General features: G+C 41.0%; 1 protein-coding gene across 4 annotated transcripts in view; it reads right to left on the minus strand.

The window, feature by feature from the left end:
• Positions 1-4,877: 4,877 nt before the first annotated feature.
• The window catches only part of npas3 (neuronal PAS domain protein 3), a 377,381-nt gene continuing 367,975 nt past the window's right edge, over positions 4,878-14,283 (minus strand). For all 4 annotated transcript variants that reach the window (XM_084913933.1, XM_084913932.1, XM_084913934.1 and 1 more), the window contains one exon: positions 4,878-10,816. In XM_084913933.1, coding sequence (XP_084770059.1) covers positions 9,186-10,816 — 1,631 coding nt within the window. In that variant the 3' untranslated portion in view covers positions 4,878-9,185. The remainder of the gene's footprint in view (positions 10,817-14,283) is intronic.

Here is a 14,283-nt window from a genome sequence, read left to right on the forward strand (position 1 = left end):
GCACTTTTCTCTGCGTCCAAGTTTCTAGCTAACATTAGCACTCCTATGAATACATCAAGAGCAACCCCGGGTTCAGTATCTTGCCCAAGGCATGCAGCCTGGAGCAGCAAGGGATCAAACCACCAGCCTTCTAGTTAGCAGATGTCCTGAACTACCTATTCAGCCACAGCCATCCCAATGGGCCACCCCTTATTGGCTAATGACATATGAGTTCCAATTCTTTATCCACAAAGTCTCCCAGTGAGATCCACTCCTCATTCATGTAAAAAGGGTTGGAAAAAAATCAAAGTTTTGTATCTTAGAAATATAAGAATTTCTTATCCCTTATCACAGGTTGAACATGTGCTGATGGGTTTATCTCTTCTTGCACTTTATTCTGCTCTACTTTGTGATCCAAACTTACTGCTGAACTAAACTATCCCAGAATTCAACTCAGAATTGGTCACAGATAAATGTAATTAATTCAATCGAAGTGCTCAGAGAGTCAGAGTCCCTGTAGGATGATTAGACGACTGATTTTTCTTCACAAACTTAAACGTCACATCATGTCTCCAGTAGCCATGGCGTGTCTCCAAAATACTTCTACAGATTTTTGTGATGTTTTGACTTCTGGTGCATGTTGGGAATTAGAGAGATCAGCCCCAGTGAAAGTGCAGATGAAAAACGGGCAGAGTTTTCATCCCTAACGCTTTGTTTCATCATCCGTCCATCACGGCCAATGATGAAAGGCCGCTCGTTATGCCTCCGGTGAGCGACTGGCACCGTTGGATCTAAATTCCACATCAGACCTCCTCACTGAGACAGACAGCCAGAGGTTATTAGAAGGAGCTCCAGGTTTGAGCACCTCAACACACACACACACACACACACACACACACACACATACACCCACGCACGCACACACAAGTACGCTCACCAGTGCAGCCTGTGATCTATGATTCATGTGCGCTCATTTAAAATAGTGTGAAATATTTAAAGTTGGCTGGTCGGCCTCAGAGGGTCGAATGACTGACCTCTCTGCTCTTATTACTGCATGTACAGGAGGAGTGGGTGGAGGAGGGGAAATGTTACAGGCAAAAAGGAGAGAAAGATAATAACATGGAAGTAAAGAAATGGACTGGATGCAGAAATGAAGAAATAGACTGATATTAACTTCATGATAGATTTGCCATTTTTGGTTATTCAGTCTTCATCTTTCGATTAACTGCTTTAAAAAATACAAACGCTGTGGTAGAGCCGATTTTCAGTCTCCCCTTTTTGTCATTTTTCAATGAAGCTTTTCATGGGTGTCACTGAAAATGGCTGGTAAGCGTGGTATATCCAAGTCTTTTTGCAATGCAATGAATGCTTCTGATAGAGCATTGCTGATGTTACTTCAAGTTCTTTGAAATTGTAATCACAAAAATCTGTTGGCAGTGAGTTAATTGTCATGCTTAAACATTAAGCAGCTACTAATCAGGTGCTTTGGAGATTGTATTGCATGGTGGATTACAGTTGACGGTAGTTTTCTGTGTTCAGGATTCCAATAATTTTTAAAAGATTCTAAACTCCACCAGGTGAAATAAAGCCCCAGCCCATGACCGAGTCTTCACCATGTTTTACAGATAGCTGTAGAAGACACACAGTTGTACCTCTTTCTTGACCTCCTCCAGGCACATGGTATTGACAGCGACTTGAACCAAAAATTTCATATTTGAATTCAGTGCCTCTGCCTGGAGAACTATTGCTTAAGACTACTTTAAAAAAAGACAAACACTTTCTCTTTCCACACAAAATATAGAGAAATTATGGGTGTCTAGAGACTTCTGCACAGTACTGTGCATCCATAGTATAGTCTCAACTACCGTATTTTTCAGACCATAAGGCGCACCGGATTATAAGGTGCACTGTCGATGAACGGGTCTGTTTTCATACATAAGGTACATAAAGCGAAACAAAACAGTCAGATAAGTCCAACTTTACTTCTTGCTTCCTCCACTTCCGTACTATTGATTCATTAATGTTGAATTCTCTCGCAGCTGCTCTATTCCCATGTTGTTGCAGTATATTAATGACTAACCTCATATTGTGGATGGATTATCTCAGTTGTTCTCCTGACTAAAGTTTGGTCCGTTTACAGCATCCTGCCAAGCGATTGCATTTGTCCCAAACTATCAGGAACCCTCACGTTAACTTTTATTGAGTGGAAAAAAGTTAGCGTTCATCCTCCAGCTTCACTATGTTTATGTTTTGCTTGTGTCGCTAGCGATCACATAGCACATCATTATATACCAGCTAGTCCAACTTCAGTAACCCTACAAATGTCACAGCTGTTTAGTTTTCTGTCTTCATTCATGTTGGAAGTGACAGCTGAGCTGTACTTTTTAATTTTTTCAGAAATCTCTCAGTCAGAACACGCTATATCATGTTTAGGTGGAAAGTAGCGAGCTAACTTTCCTGCTAACTTGTAACTCCATTAATTTAATAAATTCTGTTTTCATGGATGCCTGTATGTTAAACTTAATTGTTACACCTATGCTGATCATTTTATTAAAGATGAAAGAATTTAGACAGTTTTTACCTCTCAGTGACGCCGGAGTGTTCGTTTGACTTTGGGACCTGAAGGGACGGAGTTTTGGACATAATTCTACAACTGAATTAGATATCAGGACATATTAAATCTTACACTAGGTCTCAAAATTAGGTAAATACAACCTGAATACCAGCACATGACATATTACACCATGTCAGTATTTATTTATCAAAAATAATTAGAGAGACTTTGGAGAGTAAGGAGCAGCCAGGTGCTGCTAATGCATTTGATTAGCTGATCATCAGCAGGTGTGAGCTCCTCTATAAAGGCAAAGGTTTTGGCAGTTTGCTAGTCCGGAACGCTCAAATGTGTGTTAACATTATCTCAAGGATGATCTTAGAAAAGCAACTGTTGCTATCCATCAATTTTGTAAGGGTTATAAGGCCATGTCCAAACAGTATGAAGGCCATCATTTTACAGTGAGAAAGTCTATTTAAAAGTGTAAAACAAGTTGTTGCTTAACCCTTGGAAAATTCATCACAAGGTCAAACTGTGCAATGCAAAGAAAAATTGCACAAAAAAAACGGGATTAAAGCACAGTGGTGGAGGGGTAATGATTTAGGTACTCACCAGTCATTGAGTTGACCATGAACTCCTCCATTTATCAAAGTATTCTAAATGTGAGACTATCTGTCTGACATCTAAAGCCTGACAAAAACTGAGTCATGCAATAGGAGAATCACTAGCAAAATTACAATGGCTGGAAATACTTTGTGACTGAGCCTTTTTGCAATGGCTCAGTCAAAGCCAAAAACTCAACCTCATTGAAATGCTATGATGGGACCATAAGAGAGCTGCTCATAAACAATTGCCTCTGCAACCCTCAGTGAATTAAAGTAATGTTATAAATAAAAGTTGACCAAAACGGCTCTACAATAATGTGAGGTAATCATAAAGTCATCCAAAAAATGATTATTTAAATTTACTGCCAGTAATGATTGTTTTGCAAGCTACTGATTCATAGAACGTACTTAGTGTAGTGTTAGTGTAGAAACAGCCTGTTTTTCCACAGGCTGTTCCTAGATTTTTGGCTTAATCTCCGTTTCAGCAACCACACTGAAATACATTATATTGTCAAAATAGTGTATTAGGTTGTTTTTCATCTGAAGTTACTTCTTTCTTTCTTTTTCTTTAGGCGTTGTCACAACAGATCATCTCCTTCCATCTCACCCTATCCCAGCATCCCCCTGCTGTCACATCAACCGCCTCTGCATGTCCTCCTTAACAACATCTATGAATCTTCCTTGCCATCCGGGAAAGACAGCAACTTGGTCACAAAGTGGTAGTAAAATCACAGAGGGGGGTCAGCGGATGGTGATGTGCATAGAGGTCCCAAACCTTCTGCAGACTTAGACTTCAGATAAGTTCAAGAACATGCAGTGGTGTAAAGCATGGTATTGCTGGAATCTTGAGCAGTGAAGATATGTTGTCTGGAGCGACAAATCATGCTTCTCCGTTTGGCAATCTGATGGGCGACTGGGTTTGGCTGTTGCAAGGAGAACTGTACTTGTCTAACTGAAGTGTAAAGTTTTATAGAGGGAGCATGATGGTGTGGGGTTGTTGTTCAGGATTTGGGCTCGACCCCTTAGTTCCAGTGAAATAAAGTCTTAATGATGCAACATACCAAGATATTTTGGACAATTTCATGCTGGCAACTTTGTGGGAACAGTTTGAAGATGGCCCCTTCCTGTTTCAACATGACTGCGCACCAGTGAACAAACCAAGTTTCATATAGACATGGATGAGTGAGTTTGATATGGAAGAAACTGACTGGCCTGCACAGAGTCCTGACCTCAACACCTTTGGGATGAATTAGAGCAGAAACAGCAAACCAGGCCTTTTCATCCACTACGAGTGTCTGACCTCACAAATGCTCTTCTGGATCCTAAACTTCGTGGGAATTCTTCGCAGTCTTCGAAGTGTTGGTGAGTCAACATCACATTAAACCCTATGGGATGTCAATCAAGTTCATATGTGTGTGAAGGCAGACGAGTGAATACTTTTGGCAATATAGTGTAAATTTGGAACCAGATCTTTTTTGTTTATTATCTCTGAATGCATAAAATGTTGTAATTTAATAACAAAGTCCATCCATGTATCTGTAAAATACTTAACTGAGCTCAGACATTTTCATAAAGCTCAGATACTTTCTGACAAGAAACCAAAAAACCAACAGCTAAGGAAGAGCAAGAAAAGAAAGACGAAAGAAGAGAAAACCTGGCAGCCTGAGATGTAACATTATCCAGTATTCTGGCGAGAGGCGGGATGGCTGAATGTGTCAAACAGAAGAAATGATGCAATCTGGTAACAAATTTGAGAGAAAATTTTATTATGAATATGGCACCTGTAAGATGGTCAAAACCGGGTTACAGAAAGACAACCATGTATATGACATGTTCCTCTGAACGGATGAGAACCTAGCAAACTTATAAAAGAACAACTGCTATAAAAATGAAGTATGTACATTTTCGGATTTGCAGCATTATTCATGGTAAATGAACTCAAAAAGATGTCTTTCAAAAATAATAATAAAAAAATAAGCCAGGCACTCAAAGTTAGCATCAGTTAGTCATGAGTTCCCCCCACTCTTCTGAGAGGGGGAAAAAAATAGAAATGTACCATAGTTTTCTCTTTTTTAATATTTTAATTTGTTTGTATTTAGAATTTTATAACACTGTTAACATTGATAATAAGAGATTCCCTCTCTCCCGTATTTCAGCTACTTGGCACCAAGTTCCTCATAAAAGAATCTGTATAATTGTACAAGAAATAGTTAAAAACACAGACACAGTTTTTTCACAGGTAAATGAAGTGATTTTTCAATATTTGTATTTCTTAAACACTATGTATTTTTGACAGCAGATGTGATTAAGGTTTTTAAGTTTTTAAAATCACCAGCAAAGTTTTCATTTTTCGACATAAAACACAGAAAAAACATTGAAACAGCTTGGACTGGCTGTTTGGTTTTTTGTTACATGTGGGTGTATTTCCTGGTTTTCGTCTGAGTTATGTATTCCCCCACCCACCCCGCACCACTATCAACACCCACCGCTGTCATCACCACCTACACTATATCTCGTGCCCGATTCTTTACCAAACGGGGCAGCAGCGTCATTCACCTATGCCCCATCCCCCCACTTTTCATGCAAAACTGCCAAAAGGTAGAAAATGCTAAAATCTAGAGGAGCAGCAAAATGCTCCCAAAATGACAAATTTAACATTCAACCACAAACAACCCGACAATAAACTGGCAGGTCGGGTGGCCCAAACCACATTCCTCTTACTTGAGCGCAAAAAAAAATAAGCACATTGTTCAATTTCTTAACCTGGATTTGTTTCGTTGTTGTACACATTAGTTGCAGTAACAAGACATCGATTCTTCACAGACAGCACACAACCTACAGATTGGTTTTCCTGATGTGAAGGGGTGATGAGAGGCCCGGGTCGGTTTGATAACAGACTGGGCTCGACAGACTTTGAAAAAAGAAGAAGAAGAAAAAAGAAACTGCTCAACTGAAAATAAAAACAAACAGAACAACAAAAAACTAGGGTTCGACTATGTGAAATGCATCGGACAAACTTACTAAACATGCAGTTCAGTTTTCCAAAACACCTATAAAAATAGATTTATAGTGCGAAATATTTTTTTCTTCTTTTAGTTATTTTAGAAATCTTTAAAATCATTTTTTTATTACGTGTCCTGAAAGACTACCGTGATTTTTTTTTCTTCCCCCATGAACCACTTGTTTAACTTTGTTTGTCCCGTGAGAGAAGTTTGCGCAGGAAGTCAACAAGTTTTGGTGGGAACCAATGAAATACACCCAATGCACACAAGAAGCCCAAAGGGACCCTGGGAAAAGGTTTCACAGCTGAGGCATTTTTCTGGGTCATAAATCTACAGCTAAAATACCACTTTAGGCTTTTCTTTGTCATAATTTGTTTCTAATATACTGTAAATATTTATTAGTTATCTAATAATAGCCGGAAACTTTGATTCCCAGAATTCCTTAGTGGCAAAAACATGGCTCCATAAACCTTTGAGCTAGTTAGAGAATCTTTTCATCTCTGAGAGAAAAGACAGTGAGATAAAGAGGTTTGTATAAGACTACACAACAGCAAAAAGCAATAGCAGAGAGAAAGATAGAGAAGGATTAGAAAACAAAATCAAAAGGTTTTACAAAGACAAAAAGGAAGCAGCGAAAGAAAAGGTGGACTCTGCAAACTTTTTTTTTTTTTTTGCTTTTTGCAAAGGCCACCGAACACGAAATTCCACGAACCTCCACTGGTTTCACTAAGACTGCTGATAGAGGGAGAAGGACAAAGAGAAGGAGTAAGAGAGACAAGGAGCTGTTGTTTTTTGGGGGGATGTCAATCATCCCATAGACTCCATCTCCTTTTCCCTCTAGCCCCTCCCCTCTCCTTTCCCCCACACTAGAGATAGAGCACAGAGAAGACAAAGGACAAAAACAGCTACAGTAGCTCAGTATATACTGCATATAGTCAACACACACAGAGAGAGAAGTCGCCATGAAAGACTTTTTGACAGCCAGTGACACTAAACACATTGGTAACACATTTTTACGTCTTAATCACACTGGGTAATAAGGATGGCAGGATGGCAAAGACGGGGCTGTCAGCTTTAAAAAGATGGATGGTGTGACAGTTTTTATACTGTTTTAATTATTACTTATCCTCTTTTTTCTCTTATTACCAAAAAGTAGAAGAAATAAAAACACAAATGAACAAGAATCACAGTGCTTTTCAAACACTAAACTTGTGAGATTAAGCAATTCTTTTTTTTCCTCTTTTTTGGCAACGTAGACTCGGGGAAGAAAAGAACACGAAACACAAGAACAATGACAAAGACAACATTGTTTAAAGGAATGTGATTTTTTTCTTCCTCAAAAAAAAAAAAACGCATATTCATTTTTTTCTTATAGTTATTAGATTGATTGTTTGATAGATTGATTGAAAATGCATGTCTTTATTACAATCTCCTTATTGATATGTGGTTTTTAATCACAGGGTCCGGCGATGAGATGGAAGAGAGTGGATTTTTTTTTTTTAGGAAAATCTTGCGGAGGTGGTTCTGGTTAAGGAAGAAGAAGAGGAGGGGGGGGAGGGGGGGGAAGCAAGGAATAAAGTAACTGCATAACAAAACAGTGATTAAACAAGAACCGGTCAAGGTTGTCAACATTCATTTCTTAAGTTAGTGCTGCTAGCTAATTAGACTCAGTCTCACTGAGCATTTAATGTGATTAAGTTAAAAAAAAAAAACACATACAAATAAAAACAACACTGTACAGCCTAAAATTCAACCAATCAACTCCATGTTGCGCTGCCCCTTGTGGCCCAATCAGAATGGAGAGGGACATGTAGGTGAAACATGGAGATAATGTTGCTGATTTACAGGTTTTTCCTGTGTTTCTGACTTTCCTGAAGGTCAGAAAAACAAACAAACAAACAAACAAAAACAAACTTTAAAATCTTTCCCCCCTCCAAAAAATAAAAAAATTCTATCAGTCTATCAACGAGCTGTGGGTTTGTTTACAGTACCCACATCAGCCAGCTGAATCAGGGTTACTGGACGGTCGGTAGCACCACAAATCTGTAGAATTGACAGGAAGAAATGTGGACAGAAACATGAAAGGTCAGGCAGACAGCGTGAAAGATAAGAGAGAGAGCGACAGATTGAGATGGGAAGAGATGTAGAGGAGGCTATGTTTGGTGCGAGACCTGTAGGTAAACTCCTGGGATAAAAGAGGAAGTAGTAACATTCGATAATTCACAGGTCATTACCCGGCTGAAATTGCTTTTTTTGTTTTTCTTTTTAATGCTTGATTCGTAAGTGAAATCTGAGCTAGAATATTTTATATATATATAAAAAAAAAGGATAAAAGTAAAAGAAAAAAACAGCATTAATTCACTAAACTATTCCCTCAATTGAGAAACTTTCTCAAAAAACCTTTTTTCAAAAGATTATCTCTGAGACCTTTGTGGGGCGCAAGAGAGCACCGTCCTCTCGGTTTAAAAACGTTCTTTTCAAGCCTTGATCACATCAAGATACATAAGAAGGAACGCCACATAGAGTTCTCTGTCTGTTACAAATCCCTGTACCGTCCTCCTTTAAATACACACAATCCACATCTTTATAAAGATGCAACAGAAACAAGTCAAATAATAAAAATTATCCCCATCAGGCTCCAACTGAGTCCTTAGGCAATATGAATTCTCTGTAGGCAAAAAAGGGGTTCTTTACAATAAAGAATAGTCTGGTTTTTGTTTGTTCAAGAGAAAAGAGTTGCTGATCGCAAGAAACGGGAGCAAAGCGAGAGACTGAGAGAGGAGAAGAGGATGAGGAGGAGAGAGAAAACAGATAGAAAAGGGGGACAAGTTTGAGGGTCACGTCTGTTACGCAAGCTCAGTTTCTGAGATTCAAAGTGCTAGAGTACATCTGTCATCCTTCCCTTTCCTTTCTCTTCTCTCGGAAACACAGTGCTAAACCGTGTTGATAAAACAAGTAAATAGTCTTTCATTTTTATTTACTAGTGAGCAGTCTTTGACACAGTTGTTGATTCCGAAAACACAGTAATGCGGTCTTGGATACTTTCTGCTAATCCTCCTTCCTCTCCAGTGTTGTCTGCGTGGTATGGATCCCGTTGCTGTACACTGGGAATGGTAGCGTTGAGAACAGTCCCTCTGCTGTGGTGAAAACATTGGCTGTTGTTGGCATCTGACCTCCAAGGGCACCGTTCCCACCTGTGGCAGTAGGAGATCCGACAAAGGGGCCAGCAGCTGCCGCAGCAGACATGTTGAGCCTGTGGACATGATGGTAGAGCATCTCCATGGGTGTCTTAGGGTCCAGGCCGAACCCTGAGCCGTCAACAAAGTTCATGGCAGCATTAGGGAGGAGGTTGCCTTGTGCCATAGCCAGAGTTACGTCCGCTGGCGCATACCTGATGGTCCCAGTGGTGTAGACCCGTGGAGCTGTCGTGCTGGTGGAGGCCAGAGTACCTGTGACTCTGTGGACCAGCGGAAGCACCACGTTACCAGCTTGCAGGCGCTGAAGTGCTTCAAGGTCCCCAGAGTACAGCAGTGAAGAAGAAGAGGTTGAGGAGGATGAAGAAGAAGATGAGGAAGAAGAGGTGGTGGGAGTGCCTTGTTGCTTGTCCCGTGGGGATGCAGAAAGGGGAGGGGATAGGGGGTCGGCAGAGGAGGCGCTGGAAGGAGGAGCTAAGCTTACAGCGCTGGAGGCAGAGGATGGGGCTGAGCTTCCATTGTAAGGGGGTTTCCTCACTCCTCCTGCTCCTCCCTCAGTTCCAGGAGGGGTGAGGACAGAGTCAGGAATGGCTACCTGGAGAGATCCTCCCTGTGGTGAGGGGAAGGTCTCGTGGCTCCCTGGAGCAGATGGCTTGGAGGTCATGCTGTATGGAGACTCGTTTCTGGAAATTTCCCTGTTGGGAGGGTAGTTCCAGATGCTGCTGTCATTGTCAAAGTTTATTGGTTCTGCCATCTCTGTCTTAATCTTCAGAACTGAGGATGCTGCATTTGCACTGTTTGGGGAGCCAGATGAGGCTAAGAGATGGGTGGAGGTTGCGGTTGTGGCTTGGGAGGGGTCGACTAGCGGAGTGGTATCGCCTATTGCTATGGGACTGGGTGTAGTTGAAGACAGACGAAGCCTCCTGCTTCGTGAGCCATCCCATTTCTGCACTTTCCTCCTCTTTCGCCTTTTCTGCAGCTTGCTACCAGCATTGACACTGTCACAATCTTGCACGCACCCATTGTCATCCTCGTCATCTTCTTCATCCTCCTCTTCTTCTTCTCCTTCCTCTTCTGATGAAGATGTTTGGGAGCTACGCAGCTGTACGTCTTCCCCTTCTCCGTAGTGCTCTACTTTAATATGAAGCCCACCTAGGTTACCCAGTCCACCGATGGCACCCAGACTCCCTAATCCTCCAAGCCCTGCTAACCTTCCCAACCTGCCTCCACCTCCACCTCCCCCTCCCCCTCCTCTGCCAGCCTCTTCTTGCTCCTCACCCTCTCCATCTGAAGGTTCCAGACTGTCATCACTGTCCTGGCTCTCAGGGTTACTTGAGCTATCTCCTTCTTCTTGGCGCTTCATTTCTTGTTCAGATGAACAGTGTGACTGGCCGGGTTGCTGCTGACGTTTGCTGTCTTTCTCTGGGTCCTCACTGTGTTCTGTTTGGTGGCCGGGCTTCTCCTCTGCCTTGGTGTTCTCGTTGTCTGTCGAAAAAAAAAAATTTGTTTATAATGATACAGTCGAAACCATTCTAGACATAAGTAGATTCTTAATATTTGGCAGTATGATATCTTCCCAGAGCAGCAACAAGACACTGCATGAACACACAAAATTGATGATGTAGTCAAACACAGCATGAAGGGAAGAGCTGTTGCAGGAATGGGTTGCAAAGTGATTTGCAAATGCAGCCAGTGCTGCTGAAGGGAACTGTGGCAGATCCTGACTTCATAACCTGCTTGAACTAATGCTGTGCACCATCGTTTCAACCATTAATTTACTTGTTAATTACAGTCCATTAACCATCTGAACCATGTGAACTCACATTCATGATATAGAGGTGTGGCTTTAGTAATGGAAAAGAAAATCATTAGATTTGTTAATTGCTTTGATATGGAGTGAATCAAAAACTTTGATGCACTGACATAAAAATTATGCTCCAATGTTGTGGAAAAATTTATCCTGATGTTGTAACAGTGAGGAGTTTCCCTAAAAAAACCAATAAGATTTATACTCTTGGAAACACAAGTGTCTTGGCACTCCATCCATTGAGTGTGTCAGACTGACTTGCCAACACTGCCATTGAATACCTGCGTAATTCTGCATGCCCCCTTACATTTTTCAGGACAGGTATTCCATGTGTTGTTTTCTGGATGCACTGATGTGTGCTCAGTATCCGTAGCTGCTTCTGTTCAGGCATGTTGGCTCTGTCCAGCCCATTACACACACACAACACATACACACTTTAAACTCTGCCAGCACACACATAGGCCAGGCCAGCGGCTGCCCAGCTGGCAGAGCTAAGACTCCCTAATGGCATCCGAAATGTCGACTTAATTGCTTTGTCTGGGGGAAACCTTGTATCTCCATTAAGTGTGCTTTCCAAGCAAAACAGATGTATTCCAAGCCTGAAAATTAAAAATGGACCGGTAGTCTTAAAGGTTCCTCCTAACCAGGGAGGTTCAATATAAATGAAATATCATTTCACAATAAAATGGAGTCAAGTATTTTCATAGACCATGAGATCACATGAAGAAGACTTTTCAACAACTACACTGTGAAATACACTATATTGCCAAAAGTATTCACTTGTCTGCCTTCACACACAAAACTTGAGTGACATCCCATTCTTAATCCATGGGGTTTAGCTATAACAGCTACAGCTCTTCTGAGAATATATTGTATAGCACAGCGGTCCCCAACCCCCGGGCCTCGGACCGGTACCGGTCCGTGAGTCATTTGGTACCGGGCCGCGAGAGTTGAGGCTCAGGTGTGAAATGTATGGTTTTCAGGGTTTTTATCGGTTTTCAGCGTTATTTTGTTATCGTTTTTATCGTTAACTCTGTTTTCCTGGGTCTTTTCACGTGTGTTATGAATAAATATTATTTTTTTCTGTGCTGGTACTAGTTTTATTTTGTTGTATTTATCCGCGACACCTTAAAGGCCGGTCCGTGAAAATATTGTCGGGCATAAACCGGTCCGTGGTGCAAAAAAGGTTGGAGACCGCTGGTATAGCACACTTTGAGTGTGCGGGTAGTGTAGGAAAGCACTGTATAAGAACCACATATACCATTTTACCAAGGCTTTTCACAAGGTTTAGGAGCGTCTTTATGGGAATTTTGGACCATTCTTCCAGAAGTGCTTTTGTAAGGTAAGACACTCATATTGGAGAAGAAGACCTGGCTCACAGTTTCTGCTCTAATTCATCTGAAAGGTGTTCTATTGGGTCGAGGTCAGAACTTTGTGCAGGCCATGTCTTTATGGACCTTGCTTTGTGCACTGGTGTGCAGTCCTGTTGGAACCGGAAGGGTACATCCCCAAACTGTTCCCATAAAGTTGGCAGTATGAAATTGTCCAAAAAGTCTTGCTCAGCCGATAAGAGTTCTTTTCACAGAAGCTCTTAACTCAGAAAGTTGTTAATATTCTGTAATTTACTGAGCTCCTCTGAGTGGCCCATTCTTTCACAAATGTTTGTGGAAGCAGTCTGCATGCCTAGGTGATTGATTTTACATGGTCATGGAAGTGACTGGATCGCCTGAACTCAGTGATTTGAATGGGTGAGTGAATACTTTTGGCAGTATGCGTATCTGATACCCAAAATTTGGGAAGTGCTATCAGGTTGAGGACATCTTGAATTATGCTGCTCATTTTCTTATTTAATTCTGACTGGTTTCTCTGTAAATGCATATGACAAGGCTAGTTAATACACAACACTGCTGCTCTTCTGTCCCAGTGTCGTTGGCAACTTTGTCATTTAAACTCATGATGTCAGAGCATGCACTTTTACATTACTTCAATTTTTTATTTATTTTATTTGTGAATCAGGAGGTATTTGATGGGAAGGATTTTCAGCTGCGGATTAATCCATATTGTTGTAATAATTCACAGTAGTAATGTAGGCTAAGTAAAACGTATTAGATTATTATGGTATGCCAATTTTGCATGTGACAGACAATCTGCTGTATTCTGCCCCACAAAAAAAAAAAAGGGGGGGGGGGGGGGGGGTAAAGATAACTGTGGTTGTCATTTTAGACATCTTTATTCATAGGCTCTCCTTCTGTACATACATTGCATCTTAAGAGAACAAATGTCAAAGAGCAGATATCTCATTTTAAAATATGTCAAACTGGGGCATCGCAGGCCTGTTGGAGCTGAAGCTGGACACTTCCTGCAGCAGCTGGCATCAGTTTACAGCCAACAGTGTGCCAGAACCACTCTCCTCCAGCAAGAATAACAGCTGGCACTGATTCCCATCATGCCAGCACAGGCTGGTGGACTTGATAATATTATGCTCAAGGTGGAGGCCCAGGCTTGCTTTAAATTCAGCTGTAATGACACTGCTTTGAGCTTTGTCTCCTTCACTATTATCTGCTGCTTAAAATGCTGGTGACACAAGGTGAATAAAATCCTTGTTTTCTGTTTCGAGATCTGAATTCAGATATCAGTGTTTTCAAGATCTCATTTATTCAGCTATATTAGTGCTTACAGCAGGTTATCACCTGTGAGGCATCCTTGTGTATCTAGTAAATTGATTCTGATTAATTTGTTTAATCTAGTGAACAGTTTCCAAAATATTTAACAGAAAGTTTTGGCTTCTCCATCAATCTATTACCTCCCGCTTATCCAATTCGGGGTTCTAGTTTTGATTTTCAAATTCAAAATTTAGAATTAATACCTCTTAAGCACCAGATGCCATCGGGCATTTTGGGTTTTTTTTTCAGACTATTAAAAACACTATACAGTCATGTTTTTTTTAATGCCGATTCGAGGTCTAAAACAATTTATTTATATAGCACCAAATTACAACAACAGCCCCAACATATTATTGCAGGGTCTTTACCTCATCAGTCAAGCCTAAAATGGTTAAAATGGTAGTTGTCAGAGTGCTTGGCTGGAAGTTTTATCAGCTGGTTTGCTCTGACACGATATGAAATGACTAGCCTGAGTTAAAATT

The sequence above is a fragment of the Perissodus microlepis genome, chromosome 19, assembly GCF_051167445.1.
Source record: "Perissodus microlepis isolate ML-2025 ecotype Zambia chromosome 19, ASM5116744v1, whole genome shotgun sequence".
In the NCBI taxonomy this organism is placed as follows: Eukaryota; Metazoa; Chordata; class Actinopteri; order Cichliformes; family Cichlidae; genus Perissodus; species Perissodus microlepis.